Genomic DNA, 26798 nt, shown 5'->3' on the forward strand with positions numbered 1-26798 from the left:
CAATTTTTAAAATAGGTTGTGGTTTATGGTAATGGCTTTAGTGATTCATAATGATCATCGTCTTATTTTGAATAAAAGAATAGTGAATTCGTTCTTAATTGTGAAAAGAGAAAAAACTATTAGATGCAAATCAAAATATCAATTGATCATAAACTTCAAAGGCTTGATTAAATACTTCAAACCCCTATTTTTCTATAGGGTCTAAAAACGTCCAATCTCATTACTATAATTCAGAGAAAGTAAAAAGAATTGAATCTTTAAAAAATTTACAAAATAAAGGGTGTAAATGACAAACAAAATTCAATTTAATTTATTAAAACACATATATATACAAGACCTCTAAAACTAATTACCCCCAAATATAGTATTCTCAACCCTTAAGCAGATGGGAATGGAGATAATAAAGATAAAATAGAAGGTTTATATGGTGAAGCAGACCAACCTAAATATAAAACTAATGGTATAAATCCATAATGAGCAATTGTTTTTGAATAATCTAAAATTTTAATAATTCTTTCTTTTGATTCATCTGATAATGTTATTTGATATTGTTTTGATGATGTTGATTCTGACATTGTTTTATTGTGATGTTAGTTGTTAGGTAGAATTATCTCGTTAAATTGATATAAATTTTGATCTTTTGACTTTAGCTTAATATTCTGGTAAATTTTTTTTAGTAAGTGAATTTGGTTTTTCATTTTGAAACATTACCACGACTAACAAATATGTATGTAGATATATTTAAAGTGTTTAAAGAAAAAAATATTGCTTAATTTCATCATTGAATATCTGGTTCAACCATCCCATCAACTAATGCAAACCTGATTCTGCTTCTTCGATAACTAAAATTTAGGGTTACTTGGATTTTGTATAAGGTCTAGTGGAATTTTAAAAATGTTAAAAATTTTGCAACCAAATAATATAAAAATATATTTTTCTTATTTACCATTACAAATCTAAATAATTTATTAAATACAAGACTATTAAGTTTCGTAATCGTATCAAGAAAAAAATCAACTTCCATTACTATAAGGTTTGCTCAATATTGATTAGGATGTATAACATATTTTGAAGTAAATTTTCATATTCTGAATTGTACATTGTATTAACCTCCTTACCACAATAACTAAAAAAAATGTTTGAATTTTAATTATAAAATGTATGTATAATTATGAATTACCAGGTGTTGGAGAGATTGTAAATAAGTTAATAAGTTATACAGTTTCTAAATATAATTTATTTTCATCTTGGAGTATTTATTTAATCAAGTAAATCCTTCAGTACCAAAACCATTTCAACTTGGGAGGTTAAAAGGTCATAATTTGGACCGATGCGGCTGTACAATTTTTTGTGTTCCTTATTCCGATCTAATATATAAAATAATAATTTCAAATCAACTTTTAGAATAAAAGACATGATATTAAGTGCCAAGAGTTTCAAAAGTTGTAAGTAGAGATCTAATAAATAAATCTTATAAATTAATACAAAATAGTCAGAATTCATACTATTAAATAGATAATCTATTGAATATTTTATTGCATTTTGATATTTGTATGTAGTATAATAAAAACATTTTAAAATATCATGGGAATTGTAATATAAACTCACTCAATACTTCTTATCTTATATGTATAATTTGGTACAATACAATCAATTATTCAATCAATAATTTTAAAATTATTAACAAATTTATTCGTCTACGAACAATTATATCCAATTGAATTTTTTCGTATTACAATAAGAATAATAATACAAATTATGACATCATACATAATTTTCGTACTAATTGAAAATGTGAAACAAAGATGAACACACTAAATAAATACAATAATATTATAATTATTATAACTTCAATTAATAGTAAATATAATATATCAAAATATTATCAAATCATTAATGTTATTGAAAATATATATATATATATATAAATCATTCGAAGTAATAGAGAATCACTTTTTAATATTAAAAGTCTGTAATCAATATTAGACATTTTCAATTTCTTATTGTTAATCATTTTGTTTATTGTTGTTTATTTAACTCTATTAATTTACTAAAAATAAATAAAAATTTGAATATTATTGTATGAGATTTTTTTTTTCTTGATTTCGTTCCCCTTTATATTAAAAATTTAATATTTAATATTTACTGATAATAATAATTTATCAACAAATTTTTATTTATTTTTGACAACCAAAATTGATATTAATTCAAAAGTAAATTACTACAACTAATTATACTATTACTTTTTATTGGTATCTATTTACTGTAATAATTTGATTTTATTAATTACTTATTCACTCACTTAACAAAATTACTAATATTATTATTATTATTACAACCAAATTTTTTGATCTTAACAATTTCATATTAATTAATTAATTAAAGTTTTTATTTCATTTCAAAAGATCAAGAAAATTTTTTAATATACATTTAACATTCCATATTTAATCTATATTAAAGTTTCAAAATTATTCCACCAAATAAAAAATTGAAGTTATCTTCAACTTCTTCATCATCAACTTCATCTTCATCTTCAGCATCAACTAATTCAACAGCTAATTCAACTTCAACTCCATCAATAACATCAAACACAAATAATAAGACTTTATTGAATCATAACTCAACACCTTCTCCAAATAATTTTAATCAACAATTAAATTCAAATATTTCATCACCAGTAGATCAAAATTTTAATAATTTTAATTTAAATATAAATTCACCAATATCACCATCATTTACAACTGCATCTACATCATCATCAATAGAAAACAATAATTTAGATACAAATACAACAACTGCAGTTATAGACGAAGATTTACCAAAAATGTTAACATCATCATATTCACAAGCTGATATTTTAAAAATTTTACAAGATCCAGTATTATATCAACAAAAACATATGGATATAAGAAATGATTTAATAAAAGTTTTTAATCAACAAGATTTAATTATAAATGATAATAAAAATGAATTAGAAGTTTGTAAAACTGCAAATAAAGCTTTTAAACAAGCATTATCTGAAATTGGTACAGTTGTTATATCAGTTGCAATGGGAGATTTATCAAAAAAAGTTGAAATTCATTCAGTTGAAAGTGATCCAGAAATTTTAAAAGTTAAAATTACTATAAATACAATGATGGATCAATTACAAACTTTTGCAAATGAAGTTACTAAAGTTGCTACTGAAGTTGCAAATGGTGAATTAGGTGGACAAGCTAAAAATGAAGGATCTGTTGGTATATGGAGATCATTAACTGATAATGTTAATATAATGGCACTTAATTTAACAAATCAAGTTAGAGAAATTGCTGATGTTACAAGAGCAGTAGCAAGAGGTGATTTATCAAGAAAAATTAATGTTCATGCACAAGGAGAAATTTTACAATTACAAATGACTATAAATACTATGGTTGATCAATTAAGAACTTTTGCATTTGAAGTATCTAAAGTTGCAAGAGATGTTGGAGTTTTAGGTATATTAGGTGGTCAAGCATTAATTGAAAATGTTGAAGGTATATGGAAAGAATTAACTGATAATGTAAATGCAATGGCTTTAAATTTAACTACTCAAGTTAGAAATATTGCTAATGTTACTACTGCTGTTGCAAAGGGGGATTTATCTAAAAAAGTAACAGCTGATTGTAAAGGTGAAATATTAAATTTGAAATTAACTATAAATCAAATGGTGGATAGATTATTAAAATTTGCTTCTGAAGTTACAACATTATCAAGAGAAGTAGGTACATTAGGTATATTGGGGGGACAAGCTAATGTTCAAGATGTTGAAGGTGCATGGAAAGCAGTTACTGAAAATGTAAATCTTATGGCAACAAATTTAACAAATCAAGTTAGATCAATAGCAACAGTTACAACAGCAGTAGCTCATGGTGATTTATCACAAAAAATAGATGTTCATGCCCAAGGAGAAATTTTACAATTGAAAAACACCATAAATAAAATGGTGGATTCTTTACAATTATTTGCTTCAGAAGTTTCAAAAGTTGCAAGAGATGTAGGTATAAATGGTAAATTAGGTATTCAAGCACAAGTTAGTGATGTAGATGGGTTATGGAAAGAAATTACATCAAATGTAAATACAATGGCATCAAATTTAACATCTCAAGTTAGAGCATTTGCACAAATTACTGCTGCAGCAACAGATGGTGATTTTACAAGATTTATAACAGTTGAAGCATCGGGGGAAATGGATGCATTAAAAACCAAAATCAATCAAATGGTTTTAAATCTTAGAGAATCAATTCAAAGAAATACAGCAGCAAGAGAAGCTGCTGAATTAGCTAATAGTGCAAAATCTGAATTTTTAGCTAATATGTCCCATGAAATTAGAACTCCATTAAATGGTATTATTGGTATGACTCAATTATCATTAGATACAGAATTAACTCAATATCAAAGAGAAATGTTATCAATTGTTCATAATTTAGCAAATTCTTTATTAACTATTATTGATGATATTTTAGATATTTCTAAAATTGAAGCAAATAGAATGACTGTTGAACAAATTGATTTTTCATTAAGAGGTACAGTATTTGGAGCATTAAAGACATTAGCTGTAAAAGCAATTGAAAAAAATTTAGATTTAACTTATCAATGTGATTCATCTTTCCCAGATAATTTAATTGGTGATTCTTTTAGATTAAGACAAGTTATATTGAATTTAGCAGGTAATGCTATAAAATTTACAAAAGAAGGTAAAGTAAGTGTTAGTGTTAAAAAATCAGATAAAATAGTTGAAGATTCAGATAAATTATTATTAGAAGTTTGTGTTAGTGATACAGGTATTGGAATTGAAAAAGATAAATTAGGTTTAATTTTTGATACATTTTGTCAAGCTGATGGATCAACTACAAGAAAATTTGGTGGTACTGGATTAGGTTTATCAATTTCAAAACAATTAATTCATTTAATGGGAGGAGAAATTTGGGTTACTTCAGAATATGGATCAGGTTCAAATTTTTATTTTACAGTTAGTGTATCACCATCAAATATTAGATATACAAGACAGACAGAACAATTATTACCTTTCAGTTCTCATTATGTATTATTTGTATCAACTGATCATAGTAATGAAGAATTACAAGAAATTAAAGATGGTATAATTGAATTAGGATTAAATCCAATTATTGTTCATAATATAGAAGATGCTAATTTAATTGAACCAATAAAATATGATATTATAATGATTGATTCCATCGAAACTGCAAAAAAATTACGTTTATTATCAGAAGTTAAATATATTCCTTTGGTGCTAGTACATCATTCAATACCAGAATTAAATATGAGAGTTTGTATTGATTTAGGTATATCATCATATGGTAATACCCCATGTTCAATAACAGATTTAGCAAGTGCATTAATCCCAGCATTAGAATCAAGATCAATATCACAAAATTCAGATGAATCAGTAAGTTATAATATCTTATTAGCAGAAGATAATTTAGTAAATCAAAAATTAGCAGTTAGAATTTTGGAAAAACAAGGTCATAAAGTAGAAGTAGTTGAAAATGGTCTTGAAGCATTTGAAGCAATTCAAAAAACAAAATATGATGTAGTATTAATGGATGTTCAAATGCCAGTAATGGGAGGATTTGAATCAGTTGAAAAAATAAGACAATGGGAAAAAAAATCAAACCCTATTGATTCATTAACTTTTAGAACTCCAATTATAGCATTAACAGCTCATGCAATGTTAGGAGATCGTGAAAAATCTTTAGCAAAAGGTATGGATGATTATGTATCAAAACCATTAAAACCAAAATTATTAATGCAAACTATAAATAAATGTATTCATAATATAAATCAACTCAAAGAATTATCAAAACAAAATAATAATAATAGAACATCAGATTTTGCAAAAAAATTGAAAAAAAATTCAACTGGTTTAAAAAATGGAAGTAATGGATCAATATCACCTCATTCAAATAATGGGAATACGAACAGTAGATCACAAAATAGTTCACCCTCTCGTCCATCATCTTCATCAAGCAGTATAAACAATGGCTTTTCATCATTCCAACAACAATATAATACTCATCAACAACAACATCAACAACCATATCATCCTAATTTCACACAATCTAAATCATCATCATCAATAAATTTATCATCTACTGATAAAAAAACAACCACCACCAGCCAAGAAAATAATCCATTATTAAATATATTAAGACCAACATTAAGTAATCGATCCGTTACTGAATCTACTGTATTAACATATAAATCAAATAAAATTACAGAATTAAATGATGATGATGATTGTATGGATATTGATGATTCAAAAAATTAAAAAACACAAATAATTAGAGATAATAAAATACAATTAATATTTATCTAGTTTTCTCTATTTTATTTTATCTTCCAGTAACTATAAATTTCCCACCACTTATTTTCTTCTTCTTACCAAATTTTAATATAGTTGAATCAATTTTTTTCCCAACTTTAATAAAATCATCAAAAAATTCACAAAGTTCTTCATATTTCCAAATAGATTGAATTGACAATAATTGTTTAAATCTTAAATTAACATCTTTGGATAAATTTGCGGGGTTAATATATTTTATATATTGATTATTTTGATGAATGTAAGTTACGTAATTTCCTTTTATTTGTAATAAATCTAGTGGGAAATTATAAAATGACGGAAGGGAATTTTTCCAATTCAAATAAAAATCATTCAATTTCAATTGTTTCAGTTTTGTTAATTCAATAATTCCAAACCATGATATAATTTTTTCATTATTTAATTTATATTTCCCATTTTTCTCAGTAGTAAATTTCAAAATAATTGATTCTACTAGTATTGATAAATGATCGATTACTATTTCATCTTTTACGAACTCATAATCTGTAGATTTAGTACTTATTAGGTAAGTAATTAAATCAAATAATATTTCAGTTATTAAACTAAAAGATATTTTAAATACTTTGGAATTAAATTCAATAAAATTTAATTCAATCCATTTCAATTCAAATTCCTCGAGTGAACAAGGACTTTTTTCAAATAATTCATTTTTAGTAACTCTTCTTCCACTTATCTTCTCAATATCTTTTTCATTTTCTAGTATTGGTATATTTAATTCATCATTAATTAATCCAGGTATTTCATTAATTTCATATTGATAAAAACATTTATCATACCCCACAAGTCTAGAACCACCACCACCGAAAAATTCATGATTCATTAATAAAATAGTATTTGAATGATTATTTTGTCTCATCCTAAAAGTTTTATTGGTTGTTGTTAATAATACATTACTATTTTCTTTCGTTGTTTTTAATTGTAAATTATTTGAATTTTGAAGGTGAGTTATTGTTTGTGGTGGGATTTGGATTAATTTGTAAGTGTAGTTGTCATTTGGTCGTAGTTGTTGATACACTTCTATTTTATTTGACATTTCTTTTAGTAGCTGTTGATTGTAATTGATTCATTGAGATGAATACTGATTTAATGTTTGGTATAACTTTTAAAAAAGTAAATAAAACGCGTCTATTTTTGTGTCACCAACACGTGATTACACATTTATATACAGTACAGTTGATATTGGACCCCTTACCACTAACAAAGAAAGCTAATATTCTATTGAACTCTAAAAATAACCAAGAGATAAAATTAAATTTTTTAAATTCATTTTTATTAAACGTATATATATAATTATCAAAATATTCTAAAATCTCAACAACCTCCACCCTAAAAATTAGAACCTTGATTAATATTTCTATCTCTTACACCCAATTCACCATTAAAAAATTCATCACTACCTAATTTTTCATTCTTACGCCAAAAAGTCCAACCATTTTCATGATCTTTATTGTTTCTTCTTTTGAGATAAAATAATATTGATATAAGACCAATTAAAATAGATCCACCAACTCCAACAACTACTCCTACAACAATTTTATTTGTTTGTGATAATCCTCCTCCATTAGAATCTCTATTTTGAGCTGAATTTGTTGATGTTGGATCAGATGATATTATTGATGTTTGAGTTATAACAATTGTTGAACCACCTTGAACTGATGATAATGTAGTTACTTGTCTTGTTACTGATGATGAATCTCTATCTGATGATGATGATTCTCTACTTGATGATGATGATGTTGAACTTGATGATGAAGAAGATGTGGTTGATTCTGATTCTGATTCAGTTTCCGCTACTGCTTGTGAATTTGAACTTGATGATGATGTTGTAGATGATGATGAAGTTGTAGAAGTAGTTGATTCTGTTGAACTTGATGTTGTTGAAGATGATGAAGTACTTGAAGTTGTTGAACTTTCACCAGTTTCTGTTGGGAATCCACCACCACCAGTATTAGAATTTTGTGAATTTCCATTACTACTAAAACCATTAGTAGTAGTTGAACTTTCAACAAACGAAGAAAAAACTCCACCACCATTTGATGTTAATGAAGATTGACCATTTAATGATTGACCATTACCAGATGAACTTGATGTTGTAGTAGTTGTATTATCAGCTCTTTTTTCATGATCAATTATAATTTTATGATTAAGATTTAAATTTTTAAAATTAAAACTGAAAATTGATGATGTTGTTGTAGCTGTTGTATTTAATAATGATGCTGTTGATTCCAAATTTTGTGAAAAAGATTCCTTTTTGTTGTTGTCGGTATTGTTATGAGACATATGACAATTTGAATGAAAATAAAGGTATATAAATGATAATAATAAACTTATACTTAAAAAAATTTTAAATAAATATGATTTATTATTTCGACTACTATTATCATTTTTAATATTAAGTGTATCATTATTTATTGAAGTATAGGGTATATGTTTCTCCATTTTTGATGTATATAATTAGTTGTGTTGATATTTGGAAATGTAATAATTTTTTAATTTATTTAGTTAAATGATTTGAATAAATAAAAACTGTAATGTAATACCTCTTAAATGGTCTTAATATAATATTGAATATAAATAAAGTCTATCTATTACTTTGTTGTAACACCTTTGTATAATAAATAATGTCTTTGAAATTTGATGTAAATTATAAATTAATAAATCAAAAAATTATCGGTTAATATTATTGTGGGCTGTGATTCTTAAAAAATAATAATAAAATTTTTTTCTTCTTCCAATTTCTTTGCCGTATAATTCAAATTTTAAATATATTAGTAAAAGATAGTAAGTAACCAATGATAAATAAGATGGAAAGATGATAGCTAGTTGAATTAAAATGGATATTAAATTATGGTTAAAATAATATGAAATTATTTCTAATTGTTTAAAAAATGAGAAAAAAAAAAAATAAATTTTTTTGTTGATGATTTTTTTTTTAAAATTAATAAATTTCAATTAAAGAAACAAATTAAAAAATAAACAAAAAAAACAATAAAAAAAAAACAAAAGTAAAAAATGTCGAGTCGGAACCTTTAATTAAAATAATAATTCAATTCAAAACCAATGTTCAATTAAAGTGCTTATCAAATACTTTGTAATTCAAAATTATAATAATTTATTATATCAATACTGTGAGTATTTGTATTAAATTAGATTATAATAATATAAAATTCCATTATTGTGTAATTGTTTACTTTCTTTTTTTTTTAATTGTTACCGTTTAATTTTTTTGTTTAAATTAATTAATAATGTTTATTTATAGTAACAAATTATTATAGTGTACCTTATTTGTTAAATTCAAGAGTAATGTTTGATCATCAATTTATACGTGTGTCTCAACTCTACCAATATACTTACCAAAGGGTCAAACTGAACTATAAAGCTTGAACCCACGTCATTAATACTGGGTAGAATGAAATTATCATATGATTTATACCAAAACTTAAATCTCTAACGCAAAAAATGAATATAGACCTCGTAAAAATTTAAATTTAAATTTTAGATGATGAATAAAGTTGAATATTATTGAAAAAGAAATACAATTAAGAGTTCAAAAACTAGTGGTAGATATTCAAATTAATAGTTATTACTGGCTTTTTGAAAATTTTATTAAATCTTCGTTTATTAGTAAATTGAATGTTACAAATGTTAATGATAGAATATCGTGTCTTATATTTCTAATTATTATAATTTGGAATGAGTAGTGTAAAGACGCACAAAAATTTATAATATTATCGTCTATTAAAATTAAACGGTAGATTTTAGATTAAATTTTCAGGTACTTATACCACAATTAATGTATTGGTCACTTTGATGAGCTTTGAGAGATAGACACTTAGTCTTTAGTAATCAGTAGTGTTTGATTAGTTTTTTTGATAGTATAGTTTCCATTTTCTAATACTTCTACATATTTTCCCCCTTTCGCTTATAAATTAATTTTTGTTACCATTGAGTAGATATATCTGAAACTTTGTCTTAAATTTACATGACTAGACTAGACATTTAACTTAAAAATTATTCTAGAATAGTCTTGAAATTTCCAGTATATGGTAGCACCCAATTATTTAATTAGTTTTGCAGCCAATTCCCCTTTTGAAATTTAATGACTGATCTATTTAATTCTTTTATATTCTACTGACCAACGATAAAAATACATGTGGGTCCAAATTATTAATACGTTTTCAATTAATATATAAAGATGTAAAAATTAGCAATTAAGTTAAACTTTCAATTTTTTTCAATTCAATTAATTCAAAACAATTTTTCATTCTTTTGTTAATCTTAATTAAATACTAACTAACTAACTTTTATTGCTGCTTAAATATGTCATACTATTATACTACATCACCAAATTATTCAAATTATCAAAATCAGATTGATATCAATGATTTAATTTCATTATTAACAAATCAAAATTTTGAACAACAACAACAAAAACAAATTCAAAATTATTTAAATACAGAATTACAAAAACATAATCAAATTATAAAACCAAGAGTTATTAAAAAATTAGAAACTGAAGATGAATTTCAAATTCAAATTTATAAACCTTATGGTAATTATAATAATTATGAAGTTTTAATTAAACATATTCAACCTCATCAACCAATTATTAATTTAGAAATTTATTCAAAAGAAGATCAATTTAAAGTTATATTTAAATTTAATTTAAATTATATTGATATTAATAATATTAATTGGAAATGGTATAAACAAAATAATATTTTAGTTTTAAATATTCCTAAAAAATTACATTTTATTAATCATCAATATGATGATATATTGAATCATTTATTAGATTCAAATTCTCATTTATTAAATAATGGTCAATGTTTTGAAAATAACGATGATGAAGTTGGGTATTACCTTAATAATAATGAACAGGAACCACAAGAAGATGAAGATGAAGCAGAACAAGATGAAAATTTAGATAATTCATTAAATGATCATGATAAATTAATTAGAGATGCTATTAATTCATTAATTTCTCAAAATCATCAATCAAATGGTAATTATAAACCAAAACAACAACAACAACAACCACCTAAAGATTTAGAAGCTAAACAAAAAGCAGAAAAACAAGCTAAAGAAGAAGAAGAAGCTAAACAAAAGGCAATTGAAGAAGCAGAAGCAAAAAGAAAAGCAGAATTTGAACAAGCTAAAAAACAAGCAGAGGAATTACAAGCAAAACAAAAAGCTGAAGCTGAAGCAAAACAAAAAGCAGAAGCAGAAGCAAAACACAAAGCTGAGTTAGAATCCCAAAGAAAAGCCAAATTAGAAGCTAAAAAACAAAAACAACAAGAATTACTTAAAAAGAAACAAGAATTATCAGAAAAAAGAAAACAATTTGAATTAAAACAACAAAAAGATGCAAAATTATTACAAGATCAACAATTAGAAATTGATAATTTATTAAAACAACATGAAATTGAATCAGAAAATGATATTGGTCATGATGTTGATGATTATGATCAAGATTTTACAAATCCTGCTTTTATCAAGGAACAACAAGATTATTTAAATAAATTATTTGGTTATAATTTAGGTCCTGTTTTATTCAATAACTTATCTGGTCAAGGTCAACCTCAACAAAGACAACAACCACAAAGTCAATCAAAACAACCTCCACAACAACAACAACAACAACAACAAGAACAACATATTCCACCACAAAAACCACAAAAGCCAATAAATTTAAAACCAAAAACTCAACAACAACAACAGCAACAACCACAATCAACTAGTTCAAAAAAGCCATTACCAAAACAAATTAACAAATTAAATTTACCAAATATTAAAAAATCAAATTCTCCAACTATTGAAGATGTCGAAGATGAAGAGAGTATTTTATTTAGAAAAAAATTTGATCATTAAATTTTCCCAACTATATAGTTCATTTTTAATATAATTCCATTTTTTTAAGATTCAAATTATTTATTGTAAAATCCCTCTCAATTTTAATTTATTTATTTATTTATAGTAGTTTCGAAATTCAAAGTGGTGTTTCAGAATTTGCGCGAAACCTGATAGCGCGGGGCGGGGACAAGAAATTATCGCGAACACAGCACGAACTCGTTCTATCTACGCTCTAAATTAAATTTCACATTTTCTCTTAAACAGAAAATCTTGTTGGTCATCAAACCAAATCCAAAGCTTTATCATCTATAGAGCTCAAATCCACCGAACGAAATTCTGCAGTAACTCAATTTTTTGTAGTGATTTGCAAAATTTTGTTTCAAAAATTTGTCAATTTTAATCTGCAAATAATGCATCACACACAAATAACTAACTCTAGGAATTAATAAACTACACATAAGAAGTACCAGAAGAGCTCAAAAATGGACCAATTTTCAAATTCTACTTTTAGAAGTTTTAAATCGCCAAAAACACCAACTTAATCATCATAATTTTCACCAAAAAACAACACTATGAGTCAATTTGATAACTAAACAATATATTAATGTCCAAATTTGGATTCAAAAGGGTGAAAAATGTATTAATTATTGTTGTTTTAAAAAATGGTAAAATTGCTGCAAATTAGCTAAATTCACCGTTTTTTGCGACTCACCCCTGTAAGAGATTGTAATTTGTAAAATTTTCAACACAACAAATTTAATTTTGAACATACAAAGTTAAATTACTTTTGAGAAAGTTACATAAAGGTAGGAGAGCACTATAGAACTCTTTAATTTTGTCTTGAAACAATTGCGAAGGAATTATTATACAAATTCGTTTTTCAAAAAATTTGTTCTTGAACCTCTAATTTTACAGTTTCAACTATTTGGAAAACTTCACGGGGTACCTTTTAACTCTCCCAGTAAGATTAGCTATTCTGTCTTATCAATTTTTATCTTTAATGTGCAAAAACTTCCAGAAAATGTGTTTTGATGCCCATTTTTCGTTTGAAATGGAGGTCAAAAAATTTGGGTATTTTTGGTAAATGCACGAAAAAATTCTTAAGTATTGTGGTTGAGATGTTTTTGTTTAGGGCGAGAGTAATACAGTTTCGCTTTACGCTTGTGCGAAAGTTAAATAAAAACTTTACAATTTCGGGTGACCAAACAATGTGGTATAGACGTAAAAATTTACACATTTAGAACAAAATAGCATTGAATCGTTCTAATAGAAATCAAACAGTTAAGTTTTATATTTTTAAAATTACACTAGAGATAATTTCATTTAAAATCTCGTATTATTAATAAATATATATATGAAATTATAGCAAAAATAAATTATAAAATAATATAACCATTAGTTGAATTTGAATCTGAAATTTTATAGTGGGCCAAACTACGCAAAATGGATCCTAATTTGACAATAATTAATTATTTGGAAATAGATAGCAAATGAATTGAACTTATTAGTCCTTTGAAGTAAAAAATTTGATTTTCTTTGAATGCTGATAATTGTAGTTTTGTAGTTAAATTTTAGTACTAGTACGTTTGAAGTTGAGTAACTGCACTAGTAATTTTAATTTTGAGTAATAGTACTTGTGATTTTTTAGATGAATTAATTGGACCAATCTTATTGTAGTTGATTAGTAATTATGATAGTAAGTCTTAATAAAGCTGAATCTTGTGATAATAATTTGACAGGTAATTTTTGTAATATTGATATTGAATAAAAAAAATTAAATTTTTAGTAATGTAATTGAGGTGAAAACTTTTGAGCAGCTTTGTTATCTTCCAAACCACTACCTAGTTATAAAACATACTGAAAGAATGACATTCTAATTGAGGTGAAACTCTTGATTTTGATTATCTTTCTAATCTTCTTCACCCAGAAACAAATTATTAATGAGAATAAGCTGTAAATAATTAAACCATAACACCAAAACCAGCATCTTTTAATTTTAAAAGTCTTTATTAATATCAAAAAGTTTTTTTTTTTTTAAGGTTTTATCTTTTATACTTTCTTTTTGCTTTTTATATTTTGGTTAAAAAAACAGCCAAAAATCGCAAATACTCTGGATCACTGTATCAGATGATAATTTTTGATTTGTTCAGATCTATAAGTTTCTTTAGCCTCTTCCTTATTTTCATCTCCCTTTTCTATTTGATGTCTAGATAATTTTCCAATAAATTCATAAAAAGGACGATGGGCTTCTGTTATACAATTGTCAATTTCTTCATTAAAATTGGGGTTTTTTGGATTTTTCAATATAGGTTTCAATTGAAGTTTATCTTTAGTAGATCTTTTTGATCTCTTAACTTTTCTTTTTAACAATTTGAATTTTTCAGTTAATGCTTTAAATTTGTTAGTTAATGAATTTCCATTTTTATCATCAAATCCATGAATTTGACTCAACATAAATGGTTGATGGTTGATATTTATTGATTAAAAGATAATAAAGTTTGATTGATATAATGAAATTGATTGGGTTGGTAAATTATATAAAATTTGGTTGTAAATAAAAAAGTTAGAAAAAAGTGGGAAATTTGATATGTTTTGCAACCAAAAATGAATTTAAAGTGAGAATTTTGTTAAGAGGGAAAAAATAATTTAATGAAAATGAAAATAAAGTAGAAAATTAATGTGAATTTAATTATAGAGATTGACGTATAAAAATATCTTTCTTCTAGTAATATTTATAATGAATGTCCAATGTTAAAACACTCTAGGATATCCCTTTTATATCGTTCGATTGTTTTGATGCAAATTAAACGGATTACTAGACCTGGTCGCAACACAGTCTTATAAATATAGTGACAAATCAAAAAAAAGAAAATAAAGTCACAGAAAGCCAAAAAAAAGACACGACAGAAATATTCGCTTTTGATCGAGTTAGAAGTAGAGCTAATAATGATGGTGGTTATAGCAAAATAGTGGAGAATATGGACGAAGAGATTTTGAAAGACCAATATATGATAACAGATGTCGAGTAAGTCTTGTAGAGCACAATAATTCTTTGATGGTTGAATATAAAAGTAATAATAATGAATGGGTTAGCGCGCTAAATTTGAGGACTAATGAAATTATGTTTACGTATTAAGATTTTTCGAACGTCTTAGATAAGACTTATTTTACATCAAATCATTATCAAAAGTAATTCCAAGTCAGGTTCAATTGTTTTACTAATAGTCATTTAAAATCAATTTATTCCCAATAAATCAAACATCACCTGATAACATAAGAAGAAATGCAGAATGAGGGGTAAATCAACTAATTAACTCATATCCAACAGATGTAGTTCGTTTGATTTTAGACGTGTCAGTGAATAACTCACTTTCGATTAATTCACGTCAAAAGTGGTTAGCAAATTTAAGAATGTCAATCCGTAGTTTCAGTTGATGTGGTTTAACACTTTAATTGAATCTTCCTCATCTTAAGATTTGAGAATTTTTGATAAGATCTGAACTATTATATTTGCCATTTTACAACTCATTACTCAAAACTTTGAAGTGGCGCTACTTGTTTTTATTACAAATTGCATCAATTTTTGACAAATGGCATAAGTTACTAAAGTGAAAGAATAAAGCAACAACTTACCAATAAAAATTTCGAAATTTTCGATTACCTATCAGGTTATGTCATGGCAAAAACATAAAGACATTTGTAAAGTTGTTGTGAGGAAATGATACAGAAATTAATCAAAGTTTTATTCATAACAGATTATAATGACGTATCAAAAGCATAAAATTATATATCTTGGATCAATTAATGTCAGATTCATATTTCAACTACGAAAATAAAAGTTTCGGGTACTTCAAATACGAAATTTGCATTTGAATGGTGGAATAATTATTGAAATGGTTTTTGGAGCCAGTTTTGAAATTACAAGAGAACTAGGTGAAGAAAATTTTACTTTTTGGTAATTTAGCAGAACCAGTTGAAAAGTTAAGACATCGACATTTTGTAAATGAAATTACAATTCCAAAAACATTATAAAAAGTATTTACAGCTGTATACGAGGGAAAATTTGGTAATCCAGAAGATTTCCAACCATTAATTGGTTCCATAAGGTATCATGGGGTATTATTTAGTAAGTGATGGTTTCAATTTATTTTAGATGCTCACAAAAAGTTAAAAAACGTATTTGGTCATCATGGAGGTGATTCAGAAGATGGTATTCATTTACACAAATGAGTCAAAATGTGTTTGTTGTGTTGCTAATATGGGTTTTTTTTCAAGTGATCGTTGCAATGATGAAGATGCTGGAAATGTTTGAAATGTTGAACATTCAAATATTAAATTGTCAGATGTTGATTACTTTGTAAATGGGTTTATCATACATTTATCAAATTTTGAATGAGAATATTTATGAAGGTACAGTTGATAAAAAATTTTGATTACAAGTGAATGCAATTGTTGAAGTCTAAGTCGTCAATTAGAAGAAGAAGTTGGTGCATACCTGGGAGATTTAGAACCTTATGGTTCTGACAAATATTTATTTCAATAGTTTTTGCAACATATGGAGAAATGAATATACTTTGATTTTAGTTAACACATTATAGTTGCAAATTCTCGCTACCAACTACTACAATACGTCAAATCTGCATTCCAAATTTATTTAGGGTTATTTAGGGTCTGAATTTGCATCAATTGAGATACATACTAAGGATCCACATACCCGAAGTCGAAGATAGCATTACAAAATAACAAAAATCACCAAATATAAATTCTCAAGATTTTCCCAAATCGATTTCAAAATTTATGTCACTTTTTTTTTACTTCTTTCTCACTAATAATAAATTTCACCTTTTCCACAGCTTCACAGCATACTTCTTCTGACTGTGAGAGTTTATAAGTTCAATCCACTTTATTATTATTAAATTCAAACTTTTTTCCAATTACTTATTAATTATGTCAATTTTCAAAAAAATTTCATTATTTCACCACTCAAAAAAATCAACTAAACCATCATCATCAGAATCATCATCAGTTACAGAATCATCACCAGAATCATCATCAATTGATAAAAAACACCATAAAATTTTCAGAAAAATATTCAAATTAAATAAAAAATCAAAAAAATCAGCTACACCACCACCACCACAACAACAACATAATTTAGTTCAATCAACTGCACAAGAACAAGAAGAAGAAGAAGAAGAAGAAGAAGAAGAAGAACAACAACAACAACAACAATCACAACAACAACAACAACAACAACAACAATTAATTGATTCAGCTTCAGAATTACCATCAAGTAGAGCATTAATATTATTTAGACCACAACAACAACAACATCAACATCAACATCAACAATTAGTATTGTTCCACCAAATTCAACCACAAACGACTCATAATTTTAGCATTGAAGTTATGGAGGTACATGAGGATGAATCTTTAGATGAAGTTGATATTATTCATCCAAATTTAATCTTTGATGAACAAGGGATTATAATTGAGATCAATCCCAATATTAATGAATTTGATTACACATATACGTTTGATGAAGAAAATTTAACATATGTAAGAAGAGAATTATCAATCGAATCAATACCATTTGTATTCAATGGACTAAATAACAGGTTTTTCAATGCAGATGTATCATATGCAAGTGTTGAAGGTGAATCATATGATCAACATAACTTTTTCCATTATACTGAAGAATATCAAGAAGATGAAGAAATAGAAATAAATAATACTTTCTCAAGGTTTAAAAAAGTTTTCTCAAAATTAAAAATGTATGTTAAGAAAAGAATAAAAGTATTGATGCAGAAGCACTGATACTAAGGTGTTTAATAAAATTTAAATTTTATGGTTTTAGTTGTTGTACCTAATATTTTCATTTATTAAAACACCAAAACTTTACAAAATTATAAAAAATTTAAAAGTGAATTTAAATACTAGTGTGTTTTGTTGTTGAACATTCTTATTTACTTCACCACAAAAATTAAATCTTAAAAAAATTATTAATACTAATCATTTGATTCTACATTATCACAAAAATATTCAATTTAAAAAAAATTCATCAATACTTATCATTTGATTCTACATTATCATAAAAATATTCAGTTCAAAAAAAAATCATTAATACTGATCAGTTAATTCTACATTATTACAATAATATCCAGTCTAAAAAAAGTCATTAATACTAATCAGTTGATTCCGATACTAAGGTGTTTGATAAAATTTAAATTATATGGTTTTAGTTGTTGTACCTAATAATTTTATTTACTAAAACACCAAAATTTTACAAAATTATAAAAACCTAAAAGTGAATTTAAACATTAATGTGTTTTGTTGTTGAACATTCTTATTTACTTCACCACAAAAATTAAATCTTGAAAATATCATTGATTCTACTAATCAGTTGATTCTACATTATCATAAAAATTCAATTCAAAATAAAAATCATTAATACTAATCAGTTGATTCTACATTATCACAAATATATTCAAAATCAACTAAAAATCATTAATACTAATCAGTTGATTCTACATTATCATAAAAATATTCAATTCAAAAAAAAATCATAATCCTCATCAGTTGATTCCGATACTAAGGTGTTTGATAAAATTTAAATTATGTGGTCTTTGTTGTTGTACCTAATAATTTTATTTACTAAAACACCAAAATTTTACAAAATTATAAAAAATCTAAAAGTGAATTTGAATATTAATGTGTTTTGTTGTTGAACATTCTTATTTACTTCACCACAAAAATTAAATCTTACAAAAATTATTAATACTAATCAGTTGATTCTACATTATCACAAAAATATTCAAAATCAACTAAAAATCATTAATACTAATCAGTTGATTCTACATTATCATAATAATATTCAATTCAAAAAAAAATCATAATCCTCATCAGTTGATTCCGATACTAAGGTGTTTAATAAAATTAGATTATATGGTCTTTGTTGTTGTACCTAATAATTTTATTTACTAAAACACCAAAATCCTACAAAACTTTAAAAAATCAATAGGTGAATTTGAATATAAATGTGTTTTGTTGTTGAACATTCTTATTTACTTCACCACAAAAACTAAATCTTGAAAATATCATTGATACTACTAATCAGTTGATTCTACATTATCATAAAAATTCAATTCAAAAAAAAATCATATTCAGATGATTCTACATTACCACAATAGTATTCAATCTAAAAATGAATCATTAATACTGATCAGTTGACTCTACATTATCATAAAAATTCAATTCAAAATAAAAATCATTAATACTAATCAGATGATTCTACATTACCACAATAATATTCAATCTAAAAAAATATCATTAATACTAATCAGTTGATCCTACATTATCACAATAATATTCAGATAGAAAAAAATCATTAATACTAATCAGATGATTCTACATCATCACAATAATATTCAATTCAAAAAAGAATCATTAATACTAATCAGTTAATTCTACATTATTACAATAATATTCAATCTAAAAAAAATCATTAATACTAATCAGTTGATTCCGATACTAAGGTGTTTGATAAAATTCAAATTATATGGTCTTTGTTGTTGTACCTAATATTTTTATTTACTAAAACACCAAAATTTTACAAAGTTATAAAAAACCTAAAGGTGAATTCAAATATCAATGTGTTTTGTTGTTGAACATTCTTATTTACTTCACCACAAAAATTAAATCTTAAAAATATCATTAATTCCAATCAGTTGATTCTACATTATCATAAAAATTCAATTCAAAAAAAAAAATCATTAATACTGATCAGATGATTCTACATTATCATAATAATATTCAATCTGAAAAAAATCATTAATATTAATCAGTTGATTCAATATATAATTCATTTGATGCAGAAATATCTGTATCAAAGTGTTTGATAAAATNTACATTATCATAAAAATATTCAATTCAAAAACTTATCATTAAAACTAATCAGTTGATTCTACATTATCACAAAAATATTCAAAATCGACTAAAAATTTCAATTGACTTCTTTTATTGCTTTCAAAATTAAATCATCATTATTGCAATTCAAATTTCAAAATAAAAAATTAATATAAACAAATTAATTTTCCTAATCTACCACAACAAATCATAAATATATTAAATTCAACATTTCCAATTGACTGGCCACTCAATTAGTACAATTTTAATGTATTCACAAAAATCACAATTTCAAATCACCAAAAATTATTTGTTTAATTCAATAATGTACAGAAAAAAAATTGTTTTATAAGCAAAGATTGCTATTTTATATTAAAGTAAAATATACTTCCAATTTCTTTCAACTTTTTTCTGTAGTAATCATCTCTATCTCTATTCTCTAATAATGAGCTTGATACAATGTGCGAACAGAAATTATGAAACTCTACTACTATTGCAACCATTTCATGATTGCGTGACGTTTTTTACAAGAGTGTTTCAACAGATTCAATCAAGATGAATAGTAGAAGAATGTGTATTTGATAAATGTATACACTATGATCTCTTGACCAGTAAATGAATGTTAATACCAATGAGAGAAAACTGAAGATAATAATCCAAATGTGATCAACCTGAGTAAAGTTTGGTGATGTATAAGTAGAATCAATTTAGTTGAATCATTTGTGATTGTATCTAAAGGTGAGCACTTGTCAATGGTGTTGAAGGTGATGATGGATTCGAACCACCAATTCTCGTTGTCCAGAAGCTGTCACTTTTACAACAACCTTAAATTAGATTTTGAGTATATAAAAAGTAAATAACTGGACTAGTACATTCGTTGCTCAAGTTTGATCTAGATTCTTGTTTTATTGACATTTTGACAGCTATTCTATTCTCAAAAACTTTAATTCAATTCAAGTAAATTATCTTGGTCCTGATTAGGATGATTTTCTCACAACTGTTGATTCAGGTGCTATTTATTTATTGATTGTAGAAAACTTCCCTTGATTGTTCTTAAAACTGCTCAACCTCTATAACTTTACCTTATTGACAATAAAATAATAAATTTGAGATTATGTTTTACATCACCTGTGATGCTACTATCTAAAATAACATTTTTGACAAAAATAATCATTTCCAAATTCATCACATTAAAACCACATATCGACCTATTAACATGTTATATCTTTTTGAAATGAAAAGAACCCAAAATATGAGAATACTGAACAATAATAAACTTCAATGTCCCATTGGTTTTCTCTTTGACTGTTTTTTAAATCTGCCAATTGTGAAACATTAACATCGAGTTTGAAATTTTGGCAACCAAAATTTTAGAATTGAAAAATAGCCCAGTTTTTTGATCGCCAAATTTAATTTTGAGAACCTGCATTGTAAGCATTCATTAATTTGAATTCCACCTTGAACATCTTGAAATTATTTGGAACTTATGAGTACCTGTTCCTAATTTAATTTTTGTTACCACTAAATTTAATCTATGTGAATTCTCATCCCATCTCATCTCAATTCTTAATTAAAACTTAATCTATACCTATCATACTACTTGGAAGTAAAAAAAGTAGCGCTTATACAAGTTGATCTTCAAACATTTGCAACTTTTTAAGACCATTAACTGATTAGTTAAAGTTATGAATAAAAAACTAAATATATATGATAAACACGTCTTATAAAAATAAATGATTTAACGCGCTAAATCTGAGCACTAATTAAAGATCAATTTTCTTAGAATTTCTAGGGCATAAATTACTTCAAATTAATAACATCATTTAAACTAGAAAGTTAAGTTAATTGCAATTGTCATTTGTACTCAATTGATTCAAGAATGCCTGATATACTTCAATTGATAGTAAATCAATCATCACCGGATAATAATATAAGAAGAAGTGCAGAATTAGAATTTAATCAATTAGTTAAATCAAATCCAAATGAATCATTTTATTTAATATTAGAAGCATCAATTAATAAATCACTTCCAATTAACTTACGTCAATCATGTTTATTAAATTTGAAGAGATTGGTACCTCAGTATTGGTCAATGGGGTTTAATTCATTTATAGGACCTCCCGTATCTCAAGATTTGAAAAATCTAATAAGATCGAAGCTTTTAGAATTAACATTTACAACTGATAATTCAAAACTAAGAAATGGAGCTGCTTATGCCATTGTTCAAATTGCTTCAGTTGACTATCCTGATGAATGGCCAGAATTAATGAATTCTTTATATCAAGCAACAACTGATTTTAACAATAATAATGCGATGTTGGGAGGATTGCAAGTTTTAACTGATTTATTCGATGATTTAATTAATGAGGATCAATTTTGGGATGGTGGAGTTGGAAATGAAGTAACTGGTCATTTACATTTAATCTTTAAAAATAATTCAATTGATATACCAGTTAAAAATCAAGCATTGAAATTATATGAAAGTGTACTAGAAATACTTCGAAGTCCAGAAGCTTTTGAGAATAATAAAAGAAAACAATTTACGATTAATCAAATCAATATCTCTTTGGAGATTTTTTCAAGTCTATTGAAAATGGAAGGGAATAATTTAATTGAATTACAATTTAAAAGCAATTTATTCAAAGTCATATCATCAATAATTGGCCAGTTTCATCAACGTATATCTAAAGATGTTAAATTCAGTGTATTATCAATAACATTAGAAGTTTTGCATTTATTCACACCAATTTACAACAATATTGCATTAGATACATATCAAGCTCCATTATATTCTGAATTAGAAGCATTATCAGTAGTTGGACAATTGATATACTATATTTTCCATACGATTGCTAGCATACAAGCTGACATACGAATTTCAGAAGTTACAACCATTCAACAATTCTTAACTGATGCGGTAATATGTACATCATTGGCAAAAGAAAAAGTTGAAGAATATGAGAATGATATAAATCTGTATATAAGTGAAATAACTGGATTGTCAGTAGATTTGAATCCAAGAGACGCTATTCTTGATTTATGGGGTGAATTAAATGAGGCAGATATAAAATTAGTAAGTGAAGCTTTGATTAGTCTGTTTGATAATAATGATAAAAGAACATTGGAAGCTCAACTTTTCACATTACAAGGAGTATTGTCAAACGATAGTCAACTACCAGAAATTCCATTAAGTAAACTACTTTCATTTATATCATATGAGTATAATCTAGTCACAGCAAACTGTTTTCTATTATTACCTAAATATTTTGAAAATTTCATGGAAAAAGAAGCAATGAAAGTATTCTATGATATGATCTCATTTGCTGAAAAAGGTGAAGATTCAATTATAAAAGTTGCAACTTTAGTAAGTTGTACATACTACCAACATGTTTTTGATTTTGCCGACCTAAATGATTCAGCTCAAGTTTCTCTATTCAAAATTGCAGAATCATTAATTGAAGAATGTGAAGATGATGGATTACCTGCATTATTGGAAGCTATTACACAAGCAATTTCTATAAATCCAACAAATGCTGCTTCGATTACTTTGCCACCAAATCAAAGTGTCATTGATTTGATTTTCATAATTGCATTCAAAGATCCTGCAAATGTCCAACTAATATCTGAATCATCGGATTGTTTAACATCATTATTAAAAAATGTCAGTCTTACGGAGTACATGAATGCATGTAACAAATCACTACCTTTTATATTTGAAAGAATGGAGGAAAGCAATGGTGAATATACTCCACAATTATATTTAAGTTTGGAATTACTCAGTATAATTATTCAGTCTACTCCTGGAGATGATTTACCTCCACAAGTATTTGAATATGCATTCCCTATATTGAAAAGGATATTAATAGAATCAACAGATAATCAAATTTTACAAAGTGGTGGCGAAGTATTTAATGAATTAATTCAAAAAGGGTCAAATTTATTCTTGGAATATCGTGATCCAACAACGAAAGAATCAGGAATTGAATCATTAATGCAAATAGTTAATAAGTTTTTATCACCAAAATTAACTGATAGTGCTGCAAATAAATGTGGTATCATTGTATTATCATTAATAAGTAAATTTCAGAATTATTTATCATCAAATATTTTAACACAAATATTAGAAGCAACTGTCAACAGATTAGTTATATCAAAAGAATCAATAACTATTGAAAATCTAATAATGGTGTTTTGTCAATTAGTTTTGAAATCACCAGAAGATACAATTAATTTCTTAAGCAATATCACGATCAACAATAAATCAGGATTACAAACAGTATTACCAATATGGTTTGAATCATATGAAGTCACTCGAGGATTTGAACAAATAAAACAAAATTCATTAGCATTAGGCAAGATTTTTTCATTGGGTGATTCAAGGATCGAAGATTTAATAGTGAATGGAGAGATCATACCATACGAAGGCGATAAAATTATAACTAGATCAATGGCCAAAACAATGCCAGACAGATTTACTCAAATATCAGCATCCCTCAAAATATTAAAATTGTTAGTAGCGGAACTACAATTCCAATGTCAGCAACCAAACGCCGCAGATTACTTACCTGAAGAAGAAGAGGATGACGATGAAGTGAAACCAAAAGCTTTGGAAGATGATGAAGGTTGGGAAGATATGGAAGATATTGGTATACCAAATTTTGAAAAATTGAAATCTTATGTTGATGAATCGGTAAAGGAACACGGTGGTGATAATAGTTTAAAAGATTTATTGATTGAATTTTTTAAAGAATGTACTGCTAAAAATTTGGGAAATTTTGGATTTTATTATGAAGAATTGAATGAAAATGAGAAGAAATTAATTAGTGAATGTTTAATATTTTAGGTATAGTAAATAAAGCAGGTGGTAAAATCCAGCGTTTATAACTTGAACAACTTATCTGGACTAGTTAAAACTACTAAAATTTTAGTTCTCCTCTCACAAAATGCTTACTCTCTTTTTTTTGCAACCAAATTTGGTTCACATTTTACTCTTCGCATAAATGAAACACAAAAACAAACATCATCTTTAACATTTCAAATATTAAATGAATCATCACCAGAAGTTCAAAAATTAATGAAATGTATTAGACGAGCTATGTCATCCATACCACAATACGATACAAGACTATTAAAAGTAAAACCAGAGTCAATAATATTTAGTAAAAATGGATCACTACCTCAAATAACAGATAAAGAGACAGAATCAAATTTACAACAAGCTTCAAATGAATTAAAATTATTAAACGTAATTGGGTTCCCCACTGAAACAGTTTATGGTCTAGGTGGATCAGCATTATCCGACCAAAGTGTACAGTCAATATATAAAGCCAAAAATAGACCAGCTGATAATCCATTAATTGTTCATATATCATCAATCCAACAACTCAAATCAAAATTATTACCACAAGATTATGAAATACCGCCCATCTATGAAAAACTAATAGCAAAGTTCTGGCCAGGTCCATTAACTATACTATTACCAAATGATCCCAAAAATTCACCAATATCATCATATGTAACGGGAAATCAAGATACATTTGCAGTAAGAATGCCTCAACATCCAGTAGCAAGAGCTATTATAGCGATAAGTGACTTACCATTAGCTGCACCATCAGCAAACTCATCAACAAAACCAAGTCCTACACTAGCTAAACATGTAATGCACGATCTTCAAGGGAAAATTCCACTAGTGGTTGATGGAGGCTCATGTAACATTGGAGTTGAATCTACTGTTGTGGATGGATTAAGTTCACCACCCATGTTATTACGACCTGGTGGGATTTCATTAGAAGAAATTAAGCTGGTAGGTGGTCCAGAATGGGAAAATATACAGATATATAAGAAAACAGGTGGTGTGGAGGAGAATGAAAAGGTTAAAACTCCCGGGATGAAATATAAACATTATTCACCAAATGCCAAAGTTATATTATTTATTAATTGTGGTGATGGATTAAAAGCAATGCAAGATTATATTGAAAAACACAAACTTAATCCACAAAACATAGCATTATTAAAGTCAAAACAATTTAAAGACTTGGAAAATATTTCAATAATTAAAAATTTAGGTTTCAAAGGTGAAGAAATATCACAAAACTTGTTCAAGTACTTAAGAGAAGTAGATGAATTAGAAATTGAATATATTTTTGTTGAAGGTATTGATGAAACTAATGAAGGTTTAGCTATTATGAATAGATTAAATAAAGCTGCTGTTGATGTTGTATATATGTAATTTAGGAAATCTTTTATAGACTTATTTGTAATATTATAACTTAAAAGATTAAGCTCCTATACTTATCGACTTATTCTAGTATTATTTGTGTATGGATCAAAATGATAGTTTCAAAATATTATAAATTAGTGGCCTAAGTCAAAAAAATTTGTCCTAATTAAGTAATTTATCGGACTTTTTTAAAGAGAGAGTCAGAGAGAAAAAGAATTTACTTATTAATGATATCATACATAATATATACAATGTACAAGAGAGAGACAAAAGATTAGATGAATAAATTGGCTTTAGCTAAGTCCGTTTAAATCGTATTTGTTGAGATCATTTAAATTCAATTTGATACTTCGTAGGAAAAATAAAATAGATTAAGTTCTGGTCAACCGCTAGCAATGAGTCTTGATCTACCGCGTCAAATATATCAAGCTAAAAGCT

The 26798-nt window shown here is 25.9% G+C and overlaps 8 protein-coding genes across 8 annotated transcripts; 5 read left to right on the forward strand and 3 right to left on the reverse strand. All coding sequences in view use genetic code 12, as the record gives it.

The window, feature by feature from the left end:
* Positions 1-535: 535 nt before the first annotated feature.
* NIK1 (Nik1p) lies at positions 536-6307 on the forward strand (the record flags this gene model as incomplete). The annotated part of the gene is made up of 2 exons (XM_051766234.1): positions 536-576; positions 2461-6307. 2 exons carry the CDS (start codon positions 536-538, stop codon positions 6305-6307), a joined length of 3888 nt encoding a protein of 1295 aa, XP_051617472.1.
* A 64-nt stretch (positions 6308-6371) lies between these two features.
* Positions 6372-7415, reverse strand: DCC1 (Dcc1p; the record flags this gene model as incomplete). Its single annotated transcript, XM_051766236.1, has 1 exon — positions 6372-7415. The coding sequence occupies one exon, from the start codon at positions 7413-7415 to the stop codon at positions 6372-6374; it is 1044 nt and encodes a 347-aa protein (XP_051617473.1).
* A 293-nt stretch (positions 7416-7708) lies between these two features.
* DFI1 (Dfi1p) lies at positions 7709-8662 on the reverse strand (the record flags this gene model as incomplete). Its single annotated transcript, XM_051766237.1, has 1 exon — positions 7709-8662. One exon carries the CDS (start codon positions 8660-8662, stop codon positions 7709-7711), a length of 954 nt encoding a protein of 317 aa, XP_051617474.1.
* A 2040-nt stretch (positions 8663-10702) lies between these two features.
* KGF54_005440 (uncharacterized protein) lies at positions 10703-12253 on the forward strand (the record flags this gene model as incomplete). The annotated part of the gene is made up of 1 exon (XM_051766238.1): positions 10703-12253. The coding sequence occupies one exon, from the start codon at positions 10703-10705 to the stop codon at positions 12251-12253; it is 1551 nt and encodes a 516-aa protein (XP_051617475.1).
* A 2097-nt stretch (positions 12254-14350) lies between these two features.
* Positions 14351-14689, reverse strand: KGF54_005441 (uncharacterized protein; the record flags this gene model as incomplete). Its single annotated transcript, XM_051766239.1, has 1 exon — positions 14351-14689. One exon carries the CDS (start codon positions 14687-14689, stop codon positions 14351-14353), a length of 339 nt encoding a protein of 112 aa, XP_051617476.1.
* Positions 14690-17182: 2493 nt separating this feature from the next.
* KGF54_005442 (uncharacterized protein) lies at positions 17183-18052 on the forward strand (the record flags this gene model as incomplete). Its single annotated transcript, XM_051766240.1, has 1 exon — positions 17183-18052. One exon carries the CDS (start codon positions 17183-17185, stop codon positions 18050-18052), a length of 870 nt encoding a protein of 289 aa, XP_051617477.1.
* Positions 18053-22019: 3967 nt separating this feature from the next.
* KGF54_005443 (uncharacterized protein) lies at positions 22020-24983 on the forward strand (the record flags this gene model as incomplete). The annotated part of the gene is made up of 1 exon (XM_051766241.1): positions 22020-24983. One exon carries the CDS (start codon positions 22020-22022, stop codon positions 24981-24983), a length of 2964 nt encoding a protein of 987 aa, XP_051617478.1.
* A 231-nt stretch (positions 24984-25214) lies between these two features.
* On the forward strand, positions 25215-26369 carry KGF54_005444 (threonylcarbamoyladenylate synthase; the record flags this gene model as incomplete). The annotated part of the gene is made up of 1 exon (XM_051766242.1): positions 25215-26369. The coding sequence occupies one exon, from the start codon at positions 25215-25217 to the stop codon at positions 26367-26369; it is 1155 nt and encodes a 384-aa protein (XP_051617479.1).
* Between the last annotated feature and the right edge of the window lie 429 nt (positions 26370-26798).

Source organism: Candida jiufengensis (assembly GCF_024610255.1).
Source record: "Candida jiufengensis strain CBS 10846 chromosome Unknown scaffold11, whole genome shotgun sequence".
NCBI classification, from domain to species: domain Eukaryota; kingdom Fungi; phylum Ascomycota; class Pichiomycetes; order Serinales; family Debaryomycetaceae; genus Lodderomyces; species Lodderomyces jiufengensis.